This window comes from Notamacropus eugenii, chromosome 2, assembly GCF_028372415.1.
Source record: "Notamacropus eugenii isolate mMacEug1 chromosome 2, mMacEug1.pri_v2, whole genome shotgun sequence".
Classification (NCBI taxonomy): Eukaryota; Metazoa; Chordata; class Mammalia; order Diprotodontia; family Macropodidae; genus Notamacropus; species Notamacropus eugenii.
This window is the reverse complement of record NC_092873.1, coordinates 359,036,577-359,048,570: the sequence shown is the minus strand read 5'-3', so window position 1 is coordinate 359,048,570 and position 11,994 is coordinate 359,036,577. Positions and strand designations below refer to the sequence as shown.

The 11,994-nt window shown below is 53.5% G+C and overlaps 2 protein-coding genes across 6 annotated transcripts; both read right to left on the bottom strand.

Annotated features, from left to right (window-relative positions):
* Positions 1-2,362, bottom strand: HSD17B1 (hydroxysteroid 17-beta dehydrogenase 1). Of its 4 annotated transcripts, none has more exons than XM_072646540.1 (6): positions 2,113-2,362; positions 1,812-1,979; positions 1,242-1,421; positions 1,013-1,106; positions 409-586; positions 1-254 (listed from the first exon to the last, which is right to left on the bottom strand). In XM_072646540.1, the coding sequence occupies exons 1-6, from the start codon at positions 2,207-2,209 to the stop codon at positions 60-62; spliced, it is 912 nt and encodes a 303-aa protein (XP_072502641.1). In that variant the 5' UTR covers positions 2,210-2,362; the 3' UTR covers positions 1-59. The 4 variants fall into 4 exon arrangements, with proteins under 4 accessions (XP_072502641.1, XP_072502640.1, XP_072502642.1 ...); XM_072646539.1 differs by having other exon boundaries at positions 409-607; positions 2,113-2,339; XM_072646541.1 differs by having other exon boundaries at positions 409-543; positions 2,113-2,311.
* A 317-nt stretch (positions 2,363-2,679) lies between these two features.
* On the bottom strand, positions 2,680-10,886 carry LOC140528587 (alpha-N-acetylglucosaminidase-like). Of its 2 annotated transcripts, XM_072646544.1 has the most exons (5): positions 10,375-10,869; positions 10,162-10,309; positions 7,666-7,812; positions 7,492-7,577; positions 2,680-4,198 (listed from the first exon to the last, which is right to left on the bottom strand). In XM_072646544.1, the coding sequence occupies exons 1-5, from the start codon at positions 10,773-10,775 to the stop codon at positions 4,189-4,191; spliced, it is 792 nt and encodes a 263-aa protein (XP_072502645.1). In that variant the 5' UTR covers positions 10,776-10,869; the 3' UTR covers positions 2,680-4,188. The 2 variants fall into 2 exon arrangements, with proteins under 2 accessions (XP_072502645.1, XP_072502644.1); XM_072646543.1 differs by having other exon boundaries at positions 10,162-10,886.
* Between the last annotated feature and the right edge of the window lie 1,108 nt (positions 10,887-11,994).

Here is an 11,994-nt window from a genome sequence, read left to right as displayed (position 1 = left end):
TACGAGGAAGGTCCTTTATTGAGGGTCCGTGTCAGGGTGAAAAGAAGGGCCCTTCTAACTCAGGGACTCTCGAGGCCTTCGGCCCCACTAGCTGCCTCCCCTTCCTCGGGCTCGGAGAAGACAGCTCGGTGCATGGCATCTACATATTGAGAGCCCCCAGGATCGGAGAGTCGGAGCCGGGCCAGTGGCAGGAAGCGCTCAGTGCTGAAATAGCGCAGGACAGGGCTGGAGGCACGGAGCGCTCGGAGGAACACCTGAGGTTGGGAAAGGAAAAAGAACCTGGGGCTGAAGTGCGGCCAGGACCCCAAACCCTGTCGCCTTTGCTCCACGCCCCAGATAACTGTTTCAGGGCCTCCTCAGATCCTCCCTGTGCCCCACCTCCGGAAAAGTGTCCCCACTACACCCCACCTCCACCACGTCCTCTGGGTCCTGTGCCTCCTCGCGGAAGACCCGCTCACAGTGGCGCTGGTAGCGGGAAAAGAGAGCCCGAGTTTCCAGGTCGGCGCTTCCCAGTACTCCGCCAGGACCCCCCTCCAGCTTCTCCTGGAAAGCGGTGCGTACAGGGCCGCACTCTATGAGGCTGATGCTGGGAGCGCAGAAACAGCGGCTGGGGAAGGGGGCCGTCATCCTTGCTCCACGCTCTGGCCTCCTATGCCCCAGAACCCTCCCCCTACCTTACTCTCCCCCTCCAGAATTAGACGATGACTAGGTGCCTAAGTGCGGTGCGTCCATGAATAACAGAACGTTTGTGCTGGAAGGGACCTTAGAGATGCAACTTGTTTGTTTTGTGTTTGAGGAAACCGAGCCCTGAGAAATTGTTGCATAGTTAGGAAGAGGCAGAGTTCAAGACCTCGGATACTGGAAACAGAGTTACTCCCACTCTACACTTTGTAGCAAGGGGAAATGGGACAAGGGGCTCAGTCTTAAGCAGAGCTTCTAGCGAGACAGGACTCCTGGGGCTGCCTCTGACGGGGAAGGAATTGGTGTGCCCCGGGGTATCCTGGTTACTCACTGGACTCCGAAGGGTAGCAGCAGCACAGCCAGACTCTCACATAGACCCTCCAGCGCAAACTTGCTAGCGCAGTAAACTGCGTTAAAGGGCATGCCTTTGGGGGCCACGAGAGAACAGGAGGGAAGGTAACTGAACTAAAACCTGAATGCCCCAATCCCCACGCCCGATCAGTGCCCACAGTAGTCTCGTGTGCCCCTATAGTCATCAACACCCAGCCTCCCCAACTCACCCATCAGCCCGCCAACGCTCCCAGTGACTAGCACCCGGCCGGCGCGACGCCGCTTCATATCCGGAAGGAAAGCCTGGAGCATACGGACTGTCCCCGCCACGTTCACGTCCAGCACGGAGCCCACAGACTCTGCTGCGTGGGCCTCCAGTGGTCCGAGCAGGCCACGGCCGGCATTACATACTGAAGAGAGGAGCCCGTGCCTCGTCCCGACCCTTCTGCTTCCCCTCCACCCCAGCTGCGTTACAATGCGTCAGAAACACCCCGCGTCAAACCTCCCCAATCCAACCAGGCTCCGGCATCCTCAGACTTCCAAGAGTTCCAGATCAGTTTCTTTCAGGCAGAAAACCACTCAGCAACAATGTTCAGAACACTTTTTTAAGTGTTTAGTGGTGGGACAGAACAAAGTGAAGATCAGACAAGATAAAGGAAACTCCAAAGCGTCCCCAGATCCCTAAGTACTTCCACCTTCTTAGTGGCTGAGAAAGAAGGTAAGGAATGAGGGGTGGGGGGGAGAGAAACCTACACCTCCCTACGTAGGGAAGACGACCCAAGCAAACCCTGCAATCTCACCCAGAATGTCCACGCGGCCCTCGGTCACGTGGTCTCTGGCAGCAGCCACTGAGTTGGAGTCGGTCACATCGAGCTGTAGCATCTCCAAGGAGCCTGGAGGGCAGCCTCGAGCCCGTGCGCCCTCCCACAGTGGGCCCTGAGACCTGAGGTCCCGAAGAGTGGCATACACTGAGTGGGAGGGTGGATTGCCTGGCATTAGGACCTGCCTCGAGGAAACAAATCTTCCCTTCCCTCCTCACCTGAAACCAGGGACCCGTCCCCCACCTCCACAGCTGGTCTTTGGCCCCTGCTCTCTTCCTACCTTTAAAGCTGCATGAAGGATCAGCTGCCAGGCGAAGTGCCAGATGCAGACCGATGCCTGAGGAACAGCCTGTAATGAGAACTACCTTCCGCTCCATAGAGAAAGGTAGGGCAAACAGACCAGGCAGAGACAGATTTGGGAGACAGGCAAAGGACTGGATGGAAGCAGAGGCAAAGGGCTAGCAGACAGAGGCTTAGCCCTTGAGCCCCAAGGGCACCTCCTTTTTCTCAAGCCCCTAGTCTCCTTTGTTGTGTCTACTTCATTATCTCAAGGCCAGTGAGCTTTCACTGCCCCTTTATTCATACTTTCCCCCCTCCCTCCCCAAGCCTAATCTGTTGGCAGGCATCAGAGGGAAAAGTTTCACCTTTTCTGAAAGCCGGGTGGGGGAAACTGAGGCAACAGACAGAAGCCTGGAGCCAAACCTAGCTACTTTCCATGCTGGGTGGAGGGAGTGGATGGACTTTGCCAGTCATATCCACTTCATTATTTTATCCATACACATTGCTGCTTGGCTCCTCTCGAGGACAGGCCTAGAGAGACATGCTCAAGTAGTGATTTACTGATTCATTGACACAGAAAACAATGGTTTAATTTCCAGTTCTGGAGTAGAGGAGACAATGGCATGGATAGCCCACTGCGTTACTCTCAATTCACAGGACCAACTTTCTATCCCAGATAAAAGGATCTCTTCAGTGAGCCCAGTCCTGATCTAGGAACCAGCCACAGCTCAGCCGTAAGCAAGGGAGAGAGACTAGCTCCAAAAACTATGCATGGTTTTATAACCTATCCCCTCCCAAGTTAGGCCACTGATAGGATTTAGGATCCTAGCAGGGAGCTTAAAAGTACAAGGAATTACTGGAGGTCCCAGGTGGTACAGGTGAGGGGGTGGGTCACATAGCTCCTGATTGATACCTTGGGTAATACTTGAGGAAAAATTTCTTGGCTAAGTCCACAGTGTCACCCTGAGGTTGGGTGGGGAACTTCTCCCTCCACCCATGCCCAAGACAAAAGTTCTGCCTCAACAGCAAGGCTTCATTCTCAAACTGGCTCTGGTGGAAGAGAGTGCCCTCAGCCAGGCTCTTCACCAGCATCTCTACAAAGAGGTTCCATCGTGGAGCATAGTAGCCAGTCACCAGTCCTGCCAGTTGCTTGTTGGCATAGTCAAGGATGATCCCTGTGGGCCCCTACAGGGTCATCTAGTAGAGGGCATTCTGCTCATAACACCAAGCCTAAGCCTCACTGACTGCCATCTATTGGACCTACTCCACCCAGCCACCTAGAAGGAATCTCTCATCACTGGCCAGCAGGTTATCTAAGGAAAGCTGCTGGTCAAAGACAAGCAGGTCACCAACAGTGAGCAAGACTGGCATTTCTCCTACTTCAAAGGCTACCAACTCCTGGGCCACCTGCCTCGTGACATCCAGCAGGTCATAGCGCAAGGCAGGGCTGGTTGCCAGCACTGGAGCTGCTTCCAGCAGCAACCTCCAGGCCTCAAAGACATCACTTTGGTTATACCAAACAGAGAAGTCCAGGGGAAGGGATGGGCGTTTCACCAGTGGGCTGCGGTTGTGGCCAGTGCACAAATCACCAAAACAGTTGTAGATACTTTATAGCAGCAGCCTCCAGGCAGCTTCTGCATGGGAGTGGGAAGTCCCATACCGCTGGGCTGCAAAGCCTGCTACCCAAGCCCCTAGGTCAGGCAAGGGGTCCTTCCGCCAGCCCAGCTCACCCATCAAGGAATAAACTACTTCATTCTGGTTGATGCCTTCTGGGACCATGCCTGTTCCCACAAGGGTGGAATTGGGAAAGAGACGAGCATTTGAGGGTCCCTTGTTCATGGCATCTAATGCCCCCAAAAGTCCATGGTTTCCCCCCAAAATTGTGCAGCATGCATCAGATGAATGGCTGGCCATAGAAGGAGTCAGTGCAGGAGTTAGACAGGCTGGTACTTGGCAGAGAGGTCCAGGATGAGAAGGCGGCCAAGGGGCACAGCCTTCAGCACAGCCTTCACCTGGGGGGGGTTTCCAGAAGTTTGGTTGGTGTTGAAAAAGCCAGCCCTGGAGAAGCCACACAGCATCAAAATCCACTGTAGAAATAAGGGGTGGTAGAAGGGATTGCTGGTGAGAGGAGGGAAACACCTGGGTCTCTCCCAAAGGGGACCCCAAGCCTAGAAAAGAAGTTACAGCCTCATGACCCCTGACCCTGGATCCTCTGGACCCATTCTACACGGGATCAACATACATCCAAGCCCCACTTCTGTCTCACCTCTGTTGGGGGTGTAAGCTCAGTTCCATGTGGACAGTCTCGGGGCGGGTAAAGGTGAGGACTTCTAAACCTTAGAGTTCTCATGAGGCCCCCCAGGGAACAGCAGGGAATTGAGGTGTGAGACCAAGCTATCTCGTGCATTTCCGCCTCTTCCCGTGAGAAAAGTGCTGGGAGAGAACATCCCCGCCCTCGAGATTGGCCCAGATCTGAGCACACCTATTGTTATCTAACAGGCACGGTATTCAGGTGCAAACTATGCGGCTGGAGAGCTTAAGTAGGGTCAGGAAAGCCTGAAGGCACTCTTAGCGCTGAGGGACCCTTACAGGACAGAAGGCCCCTCTCCCCTCTCTCCCCACTTCCACTTCTGCTTTCATTCTCTTACTGTAAGATCTTTACCTCCTTGGGAGATTTCTCTCTCTCCTAAGGAAGAGTTCCCCCTGCACATGTAACCAAGACCCTGAATAAAGCCTAACCCTTGTTCGACTCTGGAAAGTCTCTTCTCTCATACGTTTATCCGGTTTGGCCAGCCGAAGACCTGCGATAGGTAAGGTAAGACTCGGGTAGCCCTCAGGCCTCTAGGCCTGGCACACCTCCACTGATAGGGAATCCTGGGATCTCTGTACCTAGTCAGCCAGGTAGCAAGCCTTTATGAAACACCTACTGTGTGCAAGGTCTATGCTAAGTAGTAAAGACACACATAAAGGGAAAAAAAGAGTCTTTGTTCCCCAGGAGCTCACAGTCTATGTACAAACAAGACACAGACAGGATATACAGGAGATAATCAGCTGAGGGAAGGCACTGGTATGAAGGGAATTCAGGAGGACTTCCTGTAGGAGGTGAGATATCAGCTGGGAGTCAGGAAGGGCAGAACTGAGGAAGAACATGTCAGGCAGGAGTGACAGCACAGAGTCAGCAGAGGGAGGATCTTGTTAGAGAAGTAGCAGGAAGGTCAATGTCACTGGAACACAGAGTAAAGGGGATGAAAGGGCGTGTGATTAGGCTTGAAAGGTGCTGGAGGGGAGATATATGAGGCAAAGAGAGTACTTATATCAGTACCAATTATATTTGATTCTGGAGGTGATGAGCTCCACTGGCACTGGTGGTTATGGGAGGTTAACAGGGTCAGACTTGGATGTTAAGCAGATCAGTGTGGCAGCTGAAAGTAGGAGGGGAAGGCACTGAAGGCCAGCAGGCTACTGAAATAGTGCAAGTGTGGAGTGAAGAGGGCAGTGGCAGAGGGGAGAGACTGGTATGTGCAGATGTTATAAAGTGATAGGATTCTGACATTTGAAAGTAAGGAGTTGAGGATTACACTGAAGTTCTAAACCTAGGATGGTAATACTCTTAAAAGTAATAGGGAAATTAGGAAGATGGGAGGATTTGGGAATGAAAGACAAGGAGTTCAGCTTTGGACATAATGTGTTAAGACATTCATATGGCTGAAGATCTCCAACAGGCAGCTGGATGTGTAAAAATGGAGGTCAGCAGAGATGATAAGACAGGATACACAGATCTGAGAATGATCAACAGGGAACAGATGATAGTCCAATTCATGGGGGCTAATGAGATCACCCAAGTGAAATCAGTATAGGGGAGAAGAAAAGAGGGGCCAGGACAGAGGCTTGTGGGACACCCACGGTTAGTGGGTGGGCCTTGGACAAAGTCCCAGTAAAGGAGACTGAGGAGCAATCAGCTAGGTAAGTAAGAGGAGATCCACAGAAGAGCAGTGTTACAAAATCCTAGAGAGAGGGAGTGTCCAGAGAAAGGAGAGGATGAAAATGTAAAAGACTGCAGAGGGTTAGGGGGGAGGAGAATGGAGAAGAGACCATTGGATCTGGCTGTTATGAGATCACTGGTGAGGAGAAAGGAGCAATTTCAACTGAAGGTTAGAAGCCAGACTGCAGAGTGGAGAAGAGGCAAGCAGAGGCACTTACTGCAGGCAGCTTCTCACAGAGGTCAGCCAGGACAGACAAGAGAGACAGTAAAGTGACCAGGGGCTAGGGATGGTTTGTAGGCAGGAGGAAAGCAGCCATTAGCTGAAGAGGCTGATACCTCCCGAGTGAACAGAATGATGGAGAGTGGAGAGAAAATGGCTGTGTGGGAAGGAGCAAAGCAGTTCTGAATGATGGGGCTTGGAGTCCTAAAGAAGGGGCAAAGACCATGAGCAGAGGAAGTTAGGGAACTTGAGTTCCAAAGGAGCCACATCACTCATAGCTGTGGGACCTCAGCAGTCACCTCCCTATATACAAAATAAAAGGGTGAGATTAGGGAACCAGAGCTGGAGGGTCCTCACAGACCCTTAGTCTGACTCCTGTACTTGTGACGTGAGGAGACATACCTCTTGGGATTGCTATAGTGAAGAAAGTCTTTATGATTTAAATTGCTTTGTCATTTTAATCAGGCCCCAAACACTTCTTAAGCATCTGCTCTGTGACAGATAGTGGGATACAAAGTTCAATGAAACATGTCTGCCCCCAAGGAGCTTACATCCTAACAGATGAGACTGAGGGCACTTACATTCAGATGCAGATACCAGGACACCTTGGTGCGAAGGCACTAACAGCTGGCCATTTGGTATGGGGGCAACCAGGGAAGATCTCAAGCTGGAAAGGTAAGCTCAGAAGTCCCTCCCAGTTCCCAATCTATGAACATTGCTGGAAACGAGGCAGGTCTTATCTCCCACCATTTTGCAGATGACAAAATGAATGCTCAGAGAGAGGAAGTGACTTGTGACTTGCCAAGGTGACTAACAAATGTCTGATCTGAAAACCAAACCTAGGTTTCCTCCTTCTATCACATTACACTTTTTCTAGAAAAATACAGTCGGATGTGTTATCCTCTGAAGTGAGCTTTCTAAGGTCATGAGTTGAGGACTGGAAAGGATGGTCTTTAGAGCTGTCTGTCTAGTCTAACCCCCTGATTCTATAGATGAGGAAATGAGGGGTGGAAAAATTAATGGATCTGTCCAAGGTCACACAGATGAGCAGGATTCAAACCCAGGTTCTCTGACACCAGATTTAGCATGCTTTTTACTGCCTCTCCCAGATAGGGCCTTTGAATCATACAGAGGCTCGCCTTCTATGGTCCGGCCTTGTTCTGACTTAGTAAACTCACCTAGTAAATGCCTTGGGCACATGTCCAGCAAATGCAGGAAGCACTGGTTTCATCCCAAAGGATCTCATCCTGTCCAGAATCCGGTACTAGGGAGGAAAAGGGAGGGACAGCTGGGTCAGGATCATCAGGAACCCCTTCACTCAGCCTCTTCTCCACTCTCCACTGCCCTATTACCTGCAGGTAAGACTGCTTAAGATGCCAGGAGGAAGGTAGGGGCCCACCCCAGGTGTGCAGGTTGCCCATTCTCCCCCATGCCAGGAAGGCTGGACCAGTGAAGTAGTCATCTATCTCTGTCTCATTCAGGCCCAAAGTCAAGTACACCTGGGGAAAAAAGAGATAATAACAATAAGAACCCCTTGTTCACTTTATGAAGTCACCACAAAACATATTTTTTTCATTCCCATAGTTCCATGAGATTAAGACAGAGCAGGTAGTGTTATCCCCATCTGCCTGAAAACTGAGGTCTGGGTCTGGTGGGCAATCTTCTGATTCCGAGTCTCCTTCCTTTTCAAATATACCAGACTATCTCTCACTTGACCTCTCCCAAGGTAAATTTGGATAAGGGAGTAAGGCATCAACCAGGACAAGTTAGAATTACACTCATGGAATGACAGGGCTGGAAGGGATCATTCTTGTCCAACCCTTCCTTTTACAGAGAAAGAAACTGAGGCCCAGGGAAGGGAATTAATTTGTTTTCCTCCAAACAGAGAGAGGAGGAATAAAGGAAGAAAGGAAGGGGGAGAAAAAGAGTGGGAGAGGGACGAAGAGAAGAAGCGAAACTGGGAGGGAGGAGAAGAAAACAGAAGGAAAAGGAAATAGAGTGAGTGGAGGAAGGGGAGAGGGAAGGAAAGAGACACACAGAGAGACAGAGAGTTAGAGAGAGTAGGGGAGGGTTAAAAGAGGGAAAGGGAAAAGGGAGATAGAAGAAGAGGAATTAACAGAGGGAGAGAAAGGAAGAAGGACAGGTGGACGAGAAAGAGGAGAGGGAAGGAGGTACAGGAAGAAAGAGGAGAGAATGGAAGGAAGAGGAGGGGGGAGATGGGGAAGGAAAGAGGAAGGGAGTGTGAAGGAGAAAAGCAGGGAGAAGAAAAGAGTAGATAAAGAGCGAGGGGAAAAGGGAAGGAAGAAAATGAGGGAGGAGGACAAAGAGGAGAGATAAGAGAGGGAGGGAAGAGAAGGAAAAAGGGAAGGTTGAGATACAGGTAAAGAAGGGGGACAGCTGAGGGGGATGGAGGGAGGAGAGAGAGAAGGAAAGAGGGGAGGGTGAGGCACAGATAAAGGAGGGGGACAGGAGAGAGAGATGGATGGAGAGAGGAGGGAGAGAAGGAAAGAGGGAAGGTTGAGATACAGGTAAAGAAGCAGGGCAGTTGAGGGGGATGGAGGGAGGAGGGAGAGAAGGAAAGAGGGGAGGGTGAGGCACAGGTAGAGAAGGGGGACAGGTGAGGGGGATGGAGGGAGGAAGGAGAGAAGGAAAGAGGGGAGGGTGAGGCACAGGTAAAGAAGGGGGACACGTGAGGGGGATGGAGGGAGGAGGGAGAGAAGGAAAGAGGGGAGGGTGAGGCACAGATAAAGGAGGGGGACAGGAGAAGGGGATGGAGGGAGAGAAGGAAAGAGGGGAGGGTGAGGCACAGGTAAAGAAGGGGGACAGGTGAGGGGGATGGAGGGAGGAGGGAGAGAAGGAAGAGGGGAGGGTGAGGCACAGGTAAAGAAGGGGGACAGGTGAGGGGGATGGAGGGAGAGAAGGAAAGAGGGGAGGGTGCAGGTAAAGAAGGCGGACAGCTGAGTGGGATGGAGGGAGGAGGGAGAGGAGGAAAGAGGGGAGGGTGAGGCAGAGATAAAGGAGGGGGACAGGAGAAGGGGATGGAGGGAGAGAAGGAAAGAGGGGAGGGTGCAGGTAAAGAAGGCGGACAGCTGAGGGGGATGGAGGGAGGAGGGAGAGGAGGAAAGAGGGGAGGGTGAGGCACAGGTAAAGAAGGCGGACAGCTGAGGGGGATGGAGGGAGAGAAGGAAAGAGGGGAGGGTGCAGGTAAAGAAGGCGGACAGCTGAGGGGGATGGAGGGAGGAGGGAGAGGAGGAAAGAGGGGAGGGTGAAGCACAGATAAAGGAGGGGGACAGGAGAAGGGGATGGAGGGAGAGAAGGAAAGAGGGGAGGGTGCAGGTAAAGAAGGCGGACAGCTGAGGGGGATGGAGGGAGGAGGGAGAGGAGGAAAGAGGGGAGGGTGAGGCACAGGTAAAGAAGGCGGACAGCTGAGGCGGATGGAGGGAGAGAAGGAAAGAGGGGAGGGTGCAGGTAAAGAAGGCGGACAGCTGAGGGGGATGGAGGGAGGAGGGAGAGGAGGAAAGAGGGGAGGGTGAGGCACAGGTAAAGAAGGGGGACAGCTGAGGGGGATGGAGGGAGGAGGGAGAGGAGGAAAGAGGGGAGGGTGAGGCACAGGTAAAGAAGGGGGACAGGTGAGGGGGATGGAGGGAGGAGGGAGAGAAGGAAAGAGGGGAGGGTGAGGCACAGGTAAAGAAGGCGGACAGCTGAGGGGGATGGAGGGAGGAGGGAGAGGAGGAAAGAGGGGAGGGTGAGGCACAGGTAAAGAAGGCGGACAGCTGAGGGGGATGGAGGAGAGAAGAGAGGGACGGGAGGGGACAGAGGGGAGGGCGCGGAGCCCAGGGCCGACCCACCCTCCGCCAGACCGCCTCCTGCCCGACGGGGGCCAGCGCCAGGTTGATGCCGTTCAGCGCCATCCAGTCGATCTCTCGCTCCCAGCGCTCCCAGCCCCACCACACGAACGAGTAGCTCTGCGTGCACACGTTCTGGTAGAAGCGGTACCTGCACCGAGAGAGGGATGAGGCTCGGCCCGGGCTCTCCCTGCCCCCTCCCCCGCTGCCCGTTACCTGTTGGGCGTGGTCACGGTGAGCGGCTCGGGCACGGCGGGCAGCGGCTCGGGCAGGCGGAGCTGCGCGCCCGACCAGGCCACGTGGCAGCCGCAGAAGTCGCGCAGGTAGCGGTGCAGCCCGGCCGCCGCAGCCACGCCGCTGGAGCCGGCCACCCGCACGGGGCTCCCGCCGCCGCCGCCGCCGCCGCCGCTCAGGCGGAACGTGTCCGCGCCCGGGGCCGGCGCCAGGGAGCGCTCTACCGCCACCGAGAAGCCCGCGGCCGCCCGGGGCCCCAGCAGCCGCGACAGCAAACCCCGCACGGCCGCAGCCTCGCGGGCCTCGTCCCCCGCCGTGTCGGCCCCGGCTCCGGCCCCGCTCAGGAGCAGCCAGGCCAGGACGGCCGCCGCAGCCACCGCCATCGCTCTCGGCTCCCGCGCCCTGGAGCCCAACTTTTAAGTGCGTCATCCAATCGCCTGAGGCTCTGGAGGGGGCGGGACCGCTGCTGCCCAATCAGCGGCCGCTGGTGCGTGCACCTGTCCTCCAAGGTGTTCCATGACCCGCAGGTAAGTCAGGTGGGGCACTGGTTACTGGGTCTTAGGCTACTTTAACCTCGCGGCCGTCATCTCCGAGAGCTGCATCTCCCGGGCCCTTAGCAAGTTTTGTTCAGCCTAATGGATCTCTGTGGGAATGCGGTGAGGAGATGGAGTGGAGGATTTGAGGTCAGAAACACCTCTGACGTTTGCAACCCTGGTCAAGGAATTTCACCGCAATCAGCCTCAGTATCCCGTGACAAAATTGGCCTGAGGTACACGGTGATTCCGATAACCGCAGACCTCCATGCAGGAAGGAAACTGAAGTGTGATACATTGGCAGAAGTCGATGGATGTATGTCCTGTCATTATTCAGCTGGCAACGATTATGCCATAAAGAAAGAGGGATGCTTGGGTTGGACACAGAAAAATGGGATACTTATTAGTACCTAGTTACAAATGAAGAAATGTATCCCTATTTTCTGTACTTTCGCAATAGGTCAAAAGGGAATCCTCTTCCTTAAAAGGTAAGATTAAGAGGCAAGGCAAACTCCCTTGGGCTATCAAAGTCCTCTAGACTGCCTCCAGCGATTGCAAAGCTGCTAGAGGCAGAAGGCAGCCCCTGGAGGAAAGCAGCCCAGTGCAGACTGGCCTTGAGCTTAGTCACCCCAACAAAATGGCCAACAGAACACCAGTCAAATCCTAACTGAATCAGAAGTCAATAAACATTTATTAAGCGCCTAGTAGGTGGAAGGCACTGGGCTAAGCATAGGAGATACAAAGAAAAGTACAAGACAGTCTGTCTTCAAGGAGCTTACGATCTAATCGGGGGGCAGGAAATTGGGGGTAGGAGGGCAGGGTACATCAAACAAGGTACGTACTGGATAAATAGGAAACGACAGAGAGGAGGTACTGGAATTAAAAGGGATTGGGGAAGTCTTCGTATAGAAGCAGGGATTTTAGCTGGAGCTTAAAGGAAGTCAGGTAGGTCATAATTTGATTGGAGGAGGAGAGAAAATGTCCACAGCAGAGAGTGTCTTGTTCCTGGAACAGCTGTCACTGGATGGTTGAGTATGTGTCAGGAAAGTATAAGAAAACTAGATAGGGA

What these genes read in the sequence shown, in the direction of transcription:
- HSD17B1 (XM_072646539.1), bottom strand. Translation starts at nt 2,209, where the DNA reads ATGGAGCGGAAGGTAGTTCTCATTACAGGCTGTTCCTCAGGCATCGGT. An exon ending in GAGCGTTGGCGGGCTGATGG is followed by an intron (nt 1,107 to 1,241) that starts GTGAGTTGGGGA and finishes TGGCCCCCAAAG; the next exon opens with GCATGCCCTTTAACGCAGTT. An exon ending in CTGCTACCCTTCGGAGTCCA is followed by an intron (nt 608 to 1,012) that starts GTGAGTAACCAG and finishes CCCCTTCCCCAG; the next exon opens with CCGCTGTTTCTGCGCTCCCA.
- LOC140528587 (XM_072646543.1), bottom strand. Translation starts at nt 10,821, where the DNA reads ATGACGCACTTAAAAGTTGGGCTCCAGGGCGCGGGAGCCGAGAGCGAT. An exon ending in AGGAGGCGGTCTGGCGGAGG is followed by an intron (nt 7,813 to 10,161) that starts GTGGGTCGGCCC and finishes TTTTTTCCCCAG; the next exon opens with GTGTACTTGACTTTGGGCCT. An exon ending in TTAAGCAGTCTTACCTGCAG is followed by an intron (nt 7,578 to 7,665) that starts GTAATAGGGCAG and finishes TTTCCTCCCTAG; the next exon opens with TACCGGATTCTGGACAGGAT.